At 45.3% G+C, this 15,005-nt stretch overlaps 1 protein-coding gene across 1 annotated transcript in view; it reads left to right on the top strand.

The window, feature by feature from the left end:
- Window positions 1–15,005, top strand: part of RYR3 (ryanodine receptor 3) — a 349,369-nt gene that overhangs the window by 100,480 nt on the left and 233,884 nt on the right. The window contains exons 13-17 of the mRNA XM_029952228.1: window positions 83–251; window positions 1,239–1,374; window positions 4,460–4,555; window positions 6,314–6,432; window positions 13,413–13,546. Of these exons, the coding sequence (XP_029808088.1) occupies window positions 83–251; window positions 1,239–1,374; window positions 4,460–4,555; window positions 6,314–6,432; window positions 13,413–13,546 (654 nt within the window). The remainder of the gene's footprint in view (window positions 1–82; window positions 252–1,238; window positions 1,375–4,459; window positions 4,556–6,313; window positions 6,433–13,412; window positions 13,547–15,005) is intronic.

Below are 15,005 nucleotides of genomic sequence, written 5' to 3'. Positions count from 1 at the left end.
GGGGTGCTTGTCGGGAGCTGCTGAAGGCCGGGTGTCTGAGCCACATCCACGTCCATGTCCGTGTCCTTCTTATGTTCTTTAGTGGAAACAACCGCGCAGCGGCCCCCGTCACCCTGCCGATAGAAGAGGTCCTGCAGACCTTACAGGACCTGATTGCCTACTTCCAGCCCCCAGAGGAGGAGATGCAGCATGAAGACAAACAGAACAAGCTCCGCTCACTTAAGAACAGACAGAATCTTTTCAAGGAAGAAGTAAGTCTAAAAATAGGAAACCTGTTTGAAAAATACACATGGCCAGGTTCCAGTGCTTTGGAAATGTCTGAGGAGCTGGTTTGAAAGATAACAGGTAAATCCAGGTCTGACTTAGAACCTAAGCATCTGAGTCACCAGAGATGGGACCTGGATGCAAGGACAAATGAACTTGGGACTTGGCAGGGAGACGGGGTGCGGTTCTGGCTCCATCCCTGGCTGGACTAGATCACATGACTTCTGTGAACGTGGACATGATGATTTGGCTGTAAGAGGCCATGGTCGCCTTCCTACAGGGCCCCCATTCCTGGGGACAGGGCGTATCCCTTGGGCATTTCCAGTCAGTGGCCTGGGGTATGGACCCCTCCCCGTTCAGTCTTCTGATCCAAGCAGACTGGTTCTGGGGACAGTATGCCTGAAAGGCTACTGAAACTGTATGTCTTTAAGAACAGCTAGGCACAGATGTTTTCACTGGGCGGCATAGTATTGTAATTTAGAAGAAAAGTAGTTAAAATCCACTTTGATTCTATTGTCTCTCAGTCCTGCCCTTTTGTCAGGAGGGGAAAGGGAGGAAGCAAGCACGGTTGTCTGTGAGTCTGAACGGCACTTCTGGAACTTACTTGAGATTTAACAGGAAAATAGGAACTATATCTAGGGCTGTTTCTGGGTGAGTCAGAATCATTTCACACCACACACAGAGCAAGCTTTTGTGAGCCTCACTCACGCTCCCCCTTTTGATCTGTCCTTAGGTTGAGATAAACACACGGGGGCAAGCCGTCAGGAAACTGCTAACTCATCCTCCAAATGGATGTTATGCATGTCTCGGAGGCATAATGTATATATTTTGTTTCTGGGGGGAAAAAAGACGATGAAGGTCTTTTTGCCCATTAGCATTATGAGCTTCAAAAGGTGAATGACACGGGAGGGCAAAGAACAAAAGGATCCTGCTTTCTCAGAAGCGTCCACTTTTCCCCCAACTCTCCTTCCCAGGGAATGTTGGCCCTTGTGTTAAACTGCATCGATCGCTTAAATATCTACAACAGCGTGGCGCACTTTGCAGGAATTGCAAGGGAGGAGAGCGGCGTGGCTTGGAAAGAGATCCTGCACCTGCTCTACAAACTGCTGGGTAAGCGCAGCCCCAGAGCCTCACCCTGGGAGGGGTTCCAAGGGTGTCTGTGCAAGAGCGTGGATTGTCGCCCAGCCTCACTCCTTGGGAGTCTTTTGTTAACTGGTTGATTCCAACCCAGCACTGTCCGTTCTGTTCCCCAGCAGCTTATTGTACTTGCCACACTTAGAGCAAGAAGTCAGCAGCGAGTGGAAACAGATAGTGATCAGTTCAGCCAAAACTACCTATACAACCCTTGATTCTCTCTGAACCTCAGTCCCTCCTCTTTATTTTTTTAAATTATGTGTTTGTTTACTTAGCATGCATGTATGGGAGGGGCAGAGAGAGAGAGAGAGAATGCACATGCACATGAGAGAGAGGGAGAAAATCCCAAGCAGGTTCCTTGCTGTCAGGAACAGAGCCAGACCCAGGGCTCAATCACAGGAACTGTGAGATTATGAGCTAAGCCGGAAAGAGTCAGGTACTTAACTGACTGAGCCACCCAGGTGCCCCCAACCCCTCCTCTTTAAAATGAGGGGGTGCATCTGGGCGGCTCAGTCAGTGAAGTGTCTGACCTCAGCTCATGTCATCGTGATCTTGTGGTTTGAGGGTTTGAACCCTGTGTTGGGCTCTTGGCTGACAGCTCAGATCCTGGAGCCTACTTCAGATTCTCTGTCTCCCTCTCTTTTTCTTCCCCTTCCCCACTCCTCCTCTCTCCTTCAAAAGTAAATAAACATTAAAAAAAATTTTAATAATAAAATGAGGGAACAAGACTAGAACATGTTTGCAGTGTGCTCCCCTTTTAGACTCAGATACTTGCACTTGAAATATGGTGACTGTTTTCCGCTCCATGACCTTTCACTGGCCTCTTACTGGTCAGTTGTGATTCCTGCTGCTTTGGCCTGTTCATTACTTCATTTTGGTGGGGGGAATAGAGGCGGAGAGTAAGGGATTTCCAGCACTCAGCCTTTCTTCTCACAACACCAGTGGGGAAGGTGTCCTGGGGCCTTCTCTCACCAGTGCCACCACAGGACCTTGTCCAGCAAGCTGCGGGAGGAAGGCAGCGGAAAATAGTGTTCACCCGGATGAAAGGTGGTCATACTTCCTAGTTGCTAAAATGGTGACAGTGCAGCATTTTGGGGCTTTGCTCTGAAGTGTGTGTCCCATTAGACAAAGTCCATAGACAGTTGAGTGGGCCAGAGGGGAGCCACAGACATCAGGCTGGACCCATTCTCAATGTCCAGGGCCAGGCCAGGGAGACTACCAGCATTCTGCGTGACCTGGCAAAGTCCCTTCCAGCTCTGATACTTTGTAATGGGATGGCTCAAACTCAACAGCAATTTTACAACAACAATAAGTTATCGAGCTTTTTTGCCAAGCAGTAGACCATCTCTTTTTTGTCCGCAGAGCAACACTTTCAGGCATCGGTACGGTTACCTGTTTAGTCATGAATCCGAAGAAACAGAGGCTCACAAAGTCATAACGTATCCAAGGTCATGCATGTAGTATGGAAGGAAGTGTGGTGTGAGGCCACCTGACTCCACGCTGCACGTAGCCCCTTTGCTGCAGCAGACCTGGAAAGTGGTTTTGGGGATCAGACTCAACCCAACCCAACTGTCCTCTGACTGTGGAGGTACAAAGCAGAGGTCCTCAGGGAGACCTTTCCCTCATCCAGATATCTTTCAAGCAGCTGTAAAACCTGTCTTTGAAAACCAACAGCACAAAGAACACAGGCCCAATGATTGAATGGATTTGTTGCAGAGGCCTGTGGCGGGAAGGTTGCTTGGTCTCGTTTGGTGAAACTCTCCTGACATAGACACTCCACCCTTAGCAGTGTCCTCAGCCAGTGGTTCTCAAGTGTGAGCAGGCATCCCAACCAGGTGGAGGGCTGGTTAAAACCATCTCATCCCCAGTGTTTCTGATTCCTTAGATCTGGGAAAAGGCCAGAGAATTTGCATTTCTAGCAAGTTCTCAGGTGCCACATTTCAGTCTTCAGGGGCCACACTTTGGGAACCCTTGTTACGTGCTGATGTGTTTTGTATATTTGAGAGTTTCCTGTTTTGTTATAGTTTATTTTTTAAAATATTTTTAATGTTTATTTTTTGAGAGAGAGAGAGAGAGACAGAGAGTAAGCAGGGAAGGGGCAGAGAGAGAGGGAGACACAAAATCCAAAGCAAGCTCTAAGGTCTGAGCTGTCAGCACAGAGCCTGATGCAGGGCTCGGACTCACTAACAATAAGATCATGACCTGAGCTGAAGTCAGACACTAAGCTGACTGAGCCACCCAGGCACCCTTGTCTGTTAGTTTAACCAACCTTTCCAATTGTTTCACTGGGAGGCCTCCCTTTAGCACTGAAAAATAGCAAAGCTCTAGCTGGGTTTAAGAAATCAGTGTAGGGGGTCGCCTGGGTGGATCAGTTGGTTGGGTGTCCGACTTTGGCTCAGGTCATGATCTCACCACTCGTGGGTTCAAGCCCCGTGACGGGCTCTGTACTGACAGCTCAGAGCCTGGAGCCTGCTTCCAGTCCTGTGTCTCTGTCTCTCTCTCTCAAAAATGAATAAATGTTAAAAAAAATTTTTTAAAGGAAAAAACAGTGCAGGGGCGCCTGGGTGGCTCAGCTGGTTAAGCACCCAACTTCAGCTCAGGTCATGATCTCATAGTCCATGAGTTCCAGCCCTGGGTTGGGCTCTGTGCTGGCAGCTCAGGGCCTGGAGCCTGCTTTGGATACTGTGTGTCCCCTACCCTCCTCTCTGTCTCTCAAAAATGAATAAACATTAAGAAAAATAAAAAATAAATAAAACTTTGCAAAGAATGGAGTTCTTAAACCAGTAAACAAAGCAGGTGTCTGCTCTTGTGTTCCCACTGTTCTGTTCCCAGCAAGTAGACAGGTGCTTGGTACATCTATTCTCTGGAAGAGTTGAGTGAATGGTAGATTTTCACTTTTCTAAGTATAGGAACAATTGTATCAAAGGGCTTGGAAGGGAAAGATGGTTACATTCAGTTCCTTTTAGTTGCTAAGCAGGTGCAGTATTTAACAGCTTCCCAAATCCTTATGCCCGTCCTCCTGCCCTTTAACCTACATGCTCAGACGTGTCCTTGTTTGCAGCTGCGCTCATTCGTGGAAACAGAAACAACTGCGCTCAATTTTCTAATAACCTTGATTGGCTAATCAGCAAATTGGACAGACTAGAATCTTCCTCAGGTAAGCGTTGACAGGAAACCAGGGCAAAAGGTGGGATTTTTTTTCCTTTCTGTTTAAAAAAAAAAAGTTGTATCTTTGAATAATTCTTTTTTTCCACTAAGTTGTAAACAATCCTCAAATAATTACTTCAACAAAAAGAAGGTCCTGAATCTTCCTGGTACTGCTATGACTATTTAACCACTCTAACCCAGACTTTAATGACTTGCTTTTCTGTTTCACTTTTCACTTTGTGTATTCATCTCCACCCCCTGGAGCCTTTCATTGCCCCCCACCCAGACTTCTGGTCTCCTACTGCTGCTTGCAACTCTTTTTCCCTAGGTTTCTAAACCCTTTCGGGACATGCTTATCCTATTTTGGTTAGAAGCAGACAGAAGGATGATCATGGGATAGGAGGAAATGGTGATCCTCCATCCTGCTAAATCGCCCTTGACATCTAGGTGTAACCATTCTTGATGACTCACAGAGAGTTTAAGCCAAGAGAATAGTTGGTGGTAGTGAGTAACTGGCCTGTGAGGCTCCACCACTGGGGTCCTCGGTGGTGAGAGACCATGACAACTGTGGGTCCCCTCTCTCAAAAGCTGAAAGGTTTTGATGCTTTTTTCATTGTCCAGAAGTGGCCTGAGCTTGAACAGACTGGCCAAAGGAAGGCTCCCCTAAGGTCTATCCTACCTGCGCCTATGTATTCCCAAGTCCCTGTTTTTTCTTCAGTGCCACCTCCACGGGCCAGATTACATTTCATTGTAATTGATGAAAAAAGCCTTGAGAAACGCAGAACTACGGGAAGTGTTTTCAATAAAACCAATAAAGATATTGGCCACCTACTTGCCTTATGTTTTCATCATGATGTGTTACCCTTGCAGGTGCCAGGCTATAAGGGCACCCATTGCTCTTACACCTTCCCTTTGCAGAGAAAACCATCCAGCGTGCCGAGAAGGGGCAAAGAGAAACTTTATTTAGTGAGTTTGTAGTTTGCTTGATACACCAGTGCATCTAAAATGAAAACAATTTCTGGGGTGGTTTTTAGAAAAATTCTTATTCGAGGAACACTCATAATAGTTTCTAAATTACTTAAAGGACCTCTAGAATTTATAGTAAACTGGGCATCTGCATTTTTGAATTAAGTATTGCTTGGTCTGACCAAATGAAGAAATTCCATTTTACCACTGGCTTCTCTATATTTTTTTCTTTTTTTAACGGAAGTATAACTAACATACAGTACTGTTTCAGGTGTACAATACAGTGGTTCAGCAGTTCTGTACATTACCCAGTGTTCATCATGATACGTGTGCTCTTAATCCCCTTCACCTGTTTTCACCCATCCCCACCCACCTCCCCTCTGGTAACCACCAGTTGGTCCTCTGTATTTGAGTTTGTTTTGTCTCTTGTTTTGTTTCTTAAATTCCACATAAGGGTGAAATCATATGGTATTTATCTTTCTCTGACTGACTTCTTTAACTTGCTGCTTCTCTAGATCTTGACATAGAAGGATCATATTTTTGTCCAGGAAAGAGGGAGGTAAGGTTAATGCCCAAGTAAAACTCCTCTCTAAATTACAGACTGGCTTGGCCCCAGAGGCTCCTGAAGTCTACCAGAGATGGCTGCAGTCTCTCTTCTGGCTAAAAATATTTAATAGGTTCAAGGAACTGATAATATTCTATCCCCTCAGGATGGTTCTTTCACTCATAGTTCAGATTTCTGAAATATGGTCAGTTCTGCAGGATATTTAACAACCACGTGATTTTCGTGGCATTTATACAGGTATCTTGGAAGTTTTGCACTGCATTTTGATTGAAAGCCCAGAAGCCTTAAATCTTATAGCAGAGGGCCACATCAAGTCTATCATCTCCCTGTTGGATAAGCATGGGCGGAACCACAAGGTGAGTATCAGAAAGAAGAACCCAAACAGAGATTGACTTTTTCTGGCTTTTCCCTCCCTGCTGCCTCGCACCTGTGTGTGTTACTGACAGCATGTTGACTAGCCTCTTTCTTGGCTTTGATTAGAAGGTGGAAAGAAAAGGTACCTTGGGAAACTGAGGTTCTGAAAGACCCTTCCTTAACTAGGAGCCCACTCCAAGCCAGACTGTCACAGTGGGTCTTGGATGCCTCCTCTCTGTTTCCACCAGCTTCCCGAGCCCAGCTCACCATCTTCGGCCCTAACATGGGGCCAACTGTTGCTAAGGTCTAGGAACTTAGTGGTGAAACAGCTCAGACCAAGCTCTAGAAAGAAGATATGCAAAAACTATTTGATCTCAAAATAGCATAGAAAGTCTTGGCAATTAGCTTGTTATTAAATGAGACCAGATTTACCCTGAGTCGAACCAAGTGAAGGAAATGAATCTACTGTTAAGCTCATGAGTAAGCAAGAGCACTGATACAAAACAGCTGTGTGCTTTGGGGCCTCAATTATATCATCTGCGTAATGGAGACAATGCCACCTCATTTACTAAGGTAGAAAGCTCTATCTGTTTTCTAGGGGCTTTAAAGTTCTATCATCTCTGTTTTTATGGAGTTACAGGTCTAAGACACACCGATCTGCAGGGAAAGTCTATTACAGTATATTTTTTCCTGACCCTTCAACATCCATCCTGTGAATGGAGAGTTACTATCCTAATTAGTGAGCAGGCAGGTTCCCCAAGGCTGAGAGGGCATATTTCAAGAGCAAATGACATGGGTGACAGCAGCTGTGGTCCTGCAGAGTGACAAAAACTCACCATGGTCCCTGACCCTCTGAGTTTGCCATTATTTGGGGGCACTGCTTATTTGAGACCCGTTTCAGGGGGTCCAGGAGAGCAAGCCTCGGCAGCATTGCTTAGGTGTGCCTGCCTCAGGAAGCAAAAAAGCCATGGTCCTTAGCATCTGTGAAATTGCTTGGCAAAGAATAGAAAGAAGTATGTGGGGCCTGTAATTACTTTCCCAAATGTGGTAAATGAAAAGCAGACATGAGGCTCAAGCATCCGCTTAGCGTCTGTATCCTCCGACAAGTTCTCTCCTGTCTGCAAAGCACAATAAGAGTAACTGATAAGCACCAGGAAACACATGGGCTGAGCCATGAGCTACATGCAGATGTCAGGAGGAGCCCTTTGGCTACAGAACAGCTGCTCTTATTGCATTGCTCCTGGGTCATCTTTATGATCATACCACACGGCGCACTTGGTGAATAACCAGCTTTCTTAGGGCTTCTTTCAGCCGGGAGGTCCAGAGCATTTAATGGGTGTTGCTTGGTGGCAAGCTGATTACTGTTCTGCCCGTTCGGCAGCAGAGAGATCTGAGGCCAGTAAGCTGAAGGCCTTGGCTTAGCAATCACGACCTGGTCTGATAGATTACCCGAATGTACTAGCAGAGCAGTCCTTAATCTTTGGGGAGCCAAGGCACCATTTGAGAAATCCTGGCAATATTATAAAAATCCAGGCACTATGTTCCCGGTACATAAAAGCCTCCTCAAGGATAGATTTCCCTTTTGTGTGCCTAGATAGACTTTTGGAGGAAGGTTGGCTTGCCATGAATTTTGGCTCTCCCTTAGAAATTATCTGATGGGATAACTTTTGTTTTCAAAGATAAATCTGTCTAAAATCTTCACCAGGGGTGTTTGTGGTAGCTTGATAACAAATGTTTAGAGTGACAGCCAGACTTCTGCTGTGATGTTTTTCTCTTGGCTTGGAAAATACCAAGGTAATGTTTTGCTGTCCACGCTGCTCCTTTTTCCCTGTTCTGCGTTTTCACATGTCTCTGATCTATTCACTTAGTTTTCCGTGAAGACTGTGGCTGAAAATATATAGAATTAAGGAATTGTTTTTGTTTGTTTATTTTTGAGAGAGAGAGACTGAGCACGAGTGGGGCAGGGGCAGAGAGAGAGGGAGACACAGAACCCAAAGCATGCTTTAGGCTCTGAGCTGTCAGCACAGAGCCCGATGCAGGGATTGAACTCACAAACTTCGAGATCATGACCTGAGCTGAAGTTGGACACTTAACTGACTAAGCCACCCAGGTGCCCCAGAAGACCTACAGAATTTTAGAAGCACAAAGCACCTCACAGTTCTCCCAATGACATTAACCGTAATTATGATGATGATAATAACTAACATTTATTTTGTATTTGACAAGTGTCAGGTGCTGTCCTCCACCTTCCCATGCATTTTTTTTTTGTCCTCATTATGACCCCATGAAGAAGCATTATTATTTCTACTTGGCGAGGAGGCAGAAGCAAGGCTGAGACATGGGCCCTGAGATGTTAAGCCACGTGCCAGAGGCCACACAGCTCATTCATGACAGACCAGGACCAGACTTTGAGTCTCCCACTCGGTGTTTAATATTCTCTCCAGTGTTTCTCAATCTTGTCTGTGAACATGTTCTTTGGGGTCCACATGTTCTGTGAGAATATTTTTAATTGTTCTTATTTTTATGGTCCTCTGAATACGAAATTGCACAGTGAAGAATTCATAATGAGAAGGCATTTATTTTTAGATAGTTAGGGTTTTGGAGACTGGAGTTTGAATGCCCCTGTGGGTCCATCTGTGGTCTTCAGGGTCATGACATTTTTCTTTTAAAAAAATAAAAAGGTTTGTACATCTCAGGGGTTTGATGAACCCCTTTTTGTATTGTTCTAGCTCTAAGCACAGGTTTGGAACAGGAATGGATACGGTGGTGGCAGTAACTATGCCTCCTCTAAAATTTTCCACTTGTTAGCTCTCTCCCTGGCATGGAACGAGTTGCCAAGCGTCTAAAGCATGATCAGATAGGGGTCATAAAGTTGGAAGGAGAGAACACCATCATTGGAGGGAAAAGGGCAGGAACGGGTGTGCTGGTGACGCTCTGTTCTCTGAATGCTGTCTCCCCCTCCAGCTCCCAGAGATTTGCCTCTTGATGATTCCTCCACATCTCCTCACTTCTTAGTTTTCCACGAACCAAAACGATTCTGTCTGTCCTTCAAAACTTAGTTCAAATGCCACTCCCTCCGTGAAGTTTTTCTTTTTTTCTTTTTAATGTTTATTTATCTTGAGAGAGAGCAAGTGAGAAAGGGTGAGCAGGGGAGGGGAGAGAGAGGGGGAGAGAGAGAGAGAGAAGGAGAAAATCCCAAGCAGACTCCACAGAGTCAGTGCAGAGCCTGACATGGGGCTGAAGCCCACAAACCCTGAGATCATGACCTAAGCCAAAATCAATGATAAGAAACACCTCTAGTAGCCCTGGTTTTTATTGTTTGGTAAAAAGAACAATTAGAACATTTTAAATCACCCTCTTAGTTTCCCATGGGCTACACATGGGAATCTGTTTAATAATAAATAATAATAAAATAATATTAATAATAAAAATAAAATAATAAGAATAAAATCTACCCGTTTTACTTGCCCCCAAACATAGCTCACTCCAAACCTCCTCAGTAGTCACAGATAAATATTTTTTACTTTTATGAGGATTTGGAGCCACTGATGAGAAAAACATATGGCAAAACTTAACCTCATTGGTCCCAAAAAAGCATAATTCAGAATTGGAGGTTTGGCCTGAGTTGTGGAGAAGATAGAACACAGGTAAGCAAACCATGAAATCCCACACAGTTGCTATAGTAGCTCCATAAAAATTATCTCTGAGCCTCCAGGCAGCCAAGGCAATATAGAAGCCTTCCTAGCCATTCAGTTCACATCTGCAGCAAGAAATAATCTCTTCTCAGAGGCTTCGAAATCTTCATTTTTCAAATATGGAACTTGATAAAAAGAATTGCAGAGTAAGTAGAATTAGCATTTTTACAATATTTTTGTAGAATAATTCCATTTTAGCGTGGAGCTGCTTTTATGAATAAATGCTGAAGGACAAAATGTAACAGTCAACTGATGTTTCCAGGAATGTACAATAGGTATTTATTTTTGAAGGAGAATTTCCACATAAGCCTCTGTTTAGAGGTAGAGACTAGTGGAAATAAAAAGCAAACAGAGAAGACCTTGAATGAAAGACGGAATCTGGAAATGATTACAAGCAGAAGACCATGACCTCCATGACATGAGCCAGGGGAAGTCTCTAGTTGGGCCAGTGTGTATAGATTAGGGAAGTCTAACTTCTATGACAAACAACCCAGATTCTCTCAGGGAAGATTTATTTTTGTTCACATCACCACCCTGGGCCAGTCAGTGGGAGGGCTTCACGCTGTGTGGCCATTCAGGGAATTCGCAAGTTCCTTTAGTCTTTTTTTTTAATTTTTTAAGTTTATTTGTTTATGAGAAATAGAGATAACATGAGTGGGGGAGGGACAGAGAGATAGGGAGACACAGAATCTGAAGCAGGCGCCAGGCTCAGAGCTGTCAGCTCCCACAAACCGTGAGATCATGACCTGAGCCAGAGTTGGACGCTTAACTGACTGAGCCACCCAGGTGCCCCACAAGTTCTTTTAGCGTCAGGACTCCATTGTCCCCTAGGACTGAGCTTCACAGAGGGCAATGTGCTTTCCTCATTGTGTTCAAATGAAGACTCTAAGCTGGGAAGTCTGGTTGGGGGAGGAGTGGAGGGGAACAGAGGGCATCCTAAGCATGAGCATTTCTGGCAAGTTCCTAGGTGATGTCAGTGTCCTCTTCCCCGGGATCCCTACATCTGGCTGGGAAGAAAGTGTGAATACGTAGAGGACTATGAAGAAGACTTTTAGGGACCAGGCCTGAAAGCGATGTAGGTCATGCCCATCCACTTTCCATTGCCCACCATTCAGTCACATGACCGCACATAACTGCAGGGGAGGCTGGGAAATGTGGTCTCTGTGGGGTCAGGAGTAGAAAAAATTGGATGGAATTTGGTGACTACTCATCAGTACCTGCCACATTGGGCCACATTTCTCAGAGGTCACGAAGATGCCCCCTCTCCATAAGCACACATGCCCCCATAGGCACAATGCTTGTGCATCCTCTATGGTCGGCCCCATTCCCCTGTTTCACCCGAAGAAAGGTCTTCTAAACCAAAGCCCTAAACAGTGTCAGCCCTGTTTCTTTATGGCATCATTTATTTATAGGTGAGACGCTGTATTAGGCTGGTGCTTCTCACAGAGCCTTTTCTCTCCTTGCTGTTCCTGCTGTATGTGGATTAAGCTCTGCTCTCAGTCTGGCTATGACAGCAAGGCTCCTGCAGCGGTCACTCCAAGACAAGACGGGAGGGGGGATGTGTGATAGGCTGGATGATAAGTGTTTAATTTCCTAGCCATCTATGCCTCTTTCCTTAGCATGAGAAATTATCCTCAGGATTTCCAGTTCCACGGTCGATATGTTTCACAGAGTGGTAACGTAAGAGTTCTCCATTAAACCACCTCTGGGATTCTTTCCCGCTTGTCCCATAAATGTGCTTTGTATTTATCTGGAACGAAATTGACATTCAGAGAGTCAGGTAGAAAATTGGTTTGTGAGAATTATGGATACTAATGCCAACAACCTGAAGTCATCCAACCCCACTAAGCATCAAATCTTAGTGGCCATTTTGAAAGACTGAAACGTGGCTGCCACAGTCTTGTCAGTAATTATTTATCAACTGCTGTTTGCACGTTCCTCCCTGTAGGGGAGAAAGGGAGGAGCAGTGCTTGGCCCAAAAGAGTTTGCTCTGCTGATCTAGGCACACAAAATCTGAATGAGAGAGGATGCAACACAAGGAGACTGTGACTAGGAGGCCAGGGGGCTGTTCCCACTTTCCACACATCTGGAAAATGTAGAGGAGCCGAAGTGGTTTGGTGGCTGGTCTCATGGATTCGGGGAACACTTGTGCTATGAAAGGTTTGCTCTCACTCTGTGGGAGAAAGTGAGCTGGCAAAAGGTTGTTGAAGACTATTTGTAGGAATAGAAGTGTATCTTAATGAATTTTGAGGATATCGCAGCAGGAAACCCAGGAATTGGAATCTGCCCTACTATCTTCTTTACTGACCTATGTGAGGTTCTCCAAGCCAGCTACCTGTGAGGGACCTTGGCCAAATGGGAATCTGAGTGCTGCTAAATAACAAAACTCAAAGGAAATTTTCAAGATATAATTGGCTTTATTAATCAATTCACAAATTGGGCAGCAACCCATCTTATAGTAGAGGGGAGCTCCAGAGAGCTACAGAAAAGAAAAAGCTTTAAGGAAATGAGGAGAAAAAGGAATTGACTAGCAAAGAATCCATTGTTTTAGACAAGGTCACCCTCCTCCTGGGAAAAGAAGGGACCTATCAGTAAATTTCCTATTGCTGACCAGGAAATCCCCATGTTGACTGGTTAAAAGCTACATTCCTAGGAGTTCAAAACTGCAATTAAGTGAGGTATTAAGTCTTGGCTTACTGACTTTCTGCCCTAACCCAGGTGATGCCATTTTGGGCCTGTGGTTTTCTCTTTAACAGTGCCTTTCATGAAGAGCTACGATCATAGCACAGGGGGCTGCCAAGGCTGTGTGGGGGCATAAACTTAGCCTTGACACCAGTGAAGGATTTTCTAGTGCCTGCCCCACTCATACATGACTCCCAAGAGGGTGTCATGCCTGGATTTTGTGCTCCAAACGTCTCAGCTCATCCTAGACCTGCCATGGCTGGGCTATTAACCCACACAGTCTGTCTTCACAGCTCCTACTCCCACTTGTTTTCACAGAACGGTGATTGCTGGCACCTGGATAGCTTGGCAGGAAAGGGTCTAAGATGAGGGCAGATGGGTAAAAGGAATCCAGCTTCCTTTCCCCAAGGGGCAATAAACTCCAGCATTGCTCACTGACGCCTGGTGAAGAAGGTGTGGTGGTCTTGATGCTGAAGAGGTCCCCACACCCGTCACCATCTCCCCCCTTCACAAGGCCTGCTTCCTTCATATAACTTGGCACTCAGGTCCTGCCCACTGTGCCCTCCTGATGATCCTAAGGCTTGATGGGATGTGTCCTGCTGCAGGTTCTGGATGTGCTGTGCTCCCTCTGTCTCTGCAATGGGGTCGCCGTGAGAGCCAACCAGAATCTGATTTGTGACAACCTGCTGCCCCGGAGAAACCTACTCCTGCAGACACGGCTGATTAATGATGTGACAAGGTGAGGCCACTACCACCATTCCCGAGTGTCCACTTGTTTGCAGACAGGAAAGGAAGAGGGCTGATCTGAACTCCAGTGCTGCCTCCCTGTCATTTCCATGGAGAAGTGAGCATGTAAGATGAGACTTGGCAGATCTGTACTTTGAAGCCCTTGTACCCCAGCCCCTTTCACAGACGTTTAAACATTTCCCCTGAAGTAGCCAACAGTGGAGAATATGTTCTACCTGAGGGCTGAAGAATTACCTGACATGGTCTACCATGTTTCATGTTAAAGTAAAGATTTGTACCTTCTTCATAACGTACTCATTTCTATTTTAATATATCATCTTTGATTTTTTAAAATCTTTTTTTTTAAACCTAGGTCAACTACTGGATACATCCAGCACTATTGGGTTGGTCCTGCTTTATTTAATTTATTTAATTTATTAAAATTTTATATGCATTTTTGGGAGACTGCAAATAGGGGAGGGGTAGAGATAGGGTGACAGAGGGTCCGAAGCCAGCTCTGTGCCGACAGGCTGACAGTAGCAAGCCCGATACGGGGCTCGCAAACCACGAAATCATGACCTGAGCCCAAGTCTGATGGTCAACCCACTGAACACCCAGGTGTCCCTCAAAATCTTGTAATAGAATGGGTATCCCATGTTGACACTGTGGTTTCTTGTATCCTCTGGCACATGGCCATCCAAGGCTGTCCTTGAAGACCAGGATGAAGAGCATGGGCTCACACAGAATCCTAGCCTGCTGGTCCACGCATGCAGTCCTATGTGAGTCATGTGAACGCACCGGACTTGCATCAGGCCTGAGGTTCTTTAGCTATTTTCTACCCAGGCCCACTCTGTAATCTACAAGTTGGGGGAAGAACAACTGTGGAGTGTAGAAGGAATTTGGTACCAGCCTGGTTTTCCCTGGCCCACCGAAGGTGGGACACAGCCCCAGGCCAGAACAGTAGCAATCTAAGAAGAGTGTTCCAACCTGAAACACTCTAAATGGTTTGTTCCAAGCTTTTTACCACTTTTTCTGGGTACATTAAGTCATCCAGCCCTTAACAAGGTTGGCTAAGGGAGAGTGACTTCTCTTCCCTTTTCCCTTTTTCTGCTGTCTTGAAATGAATTTTTTTTCAGCGTTCTTCACTGAAGTATAATTGACAAAATTAAGGGATATTTAAAGTGGAGAATATGATGATTTAATAGACATATACATTATGCCCCATCAAGTTGAGGAACACATCTGTCACATCATGGATTTATCTTGTTTGTGTGTGAGAGAGCACTTAAGTTCTCTCTTGGCACATTTTAGTGATGCAGTAGTGTTACCACCTGCAGTTACCATGTTACACATTACATCCTTCTACCATGTGCATCTTCTAAGTGAATGTCTGTATCTTTTTCACTAACCCCTGTTTTTTCCACCCCATACCTCTGCTTCTGGCAACCGCTTTCCTACTCTCGAGAAGTTTG

This window comes from Suricata suricatta, chromosome 9, assembly GCF_006229205.1.
Source record: "Suricata suricatta isolate VVHF042 chromosome 9, meerkat_22Aug2017_6uvM2_HiC, whole genome shotgun sequence".
NCBI classification, from domain to species: Eukaryota; Metazoa; Chordata; class Mammalia; order Carnivora; family Herpestidae; genus Suricata; species Suricata suricatta.
The sequence above is the reverse complement of the archived record's forward strand: the minus strand, read 5'-3'. Positions and strand labels throughout refer to the sequence as shown.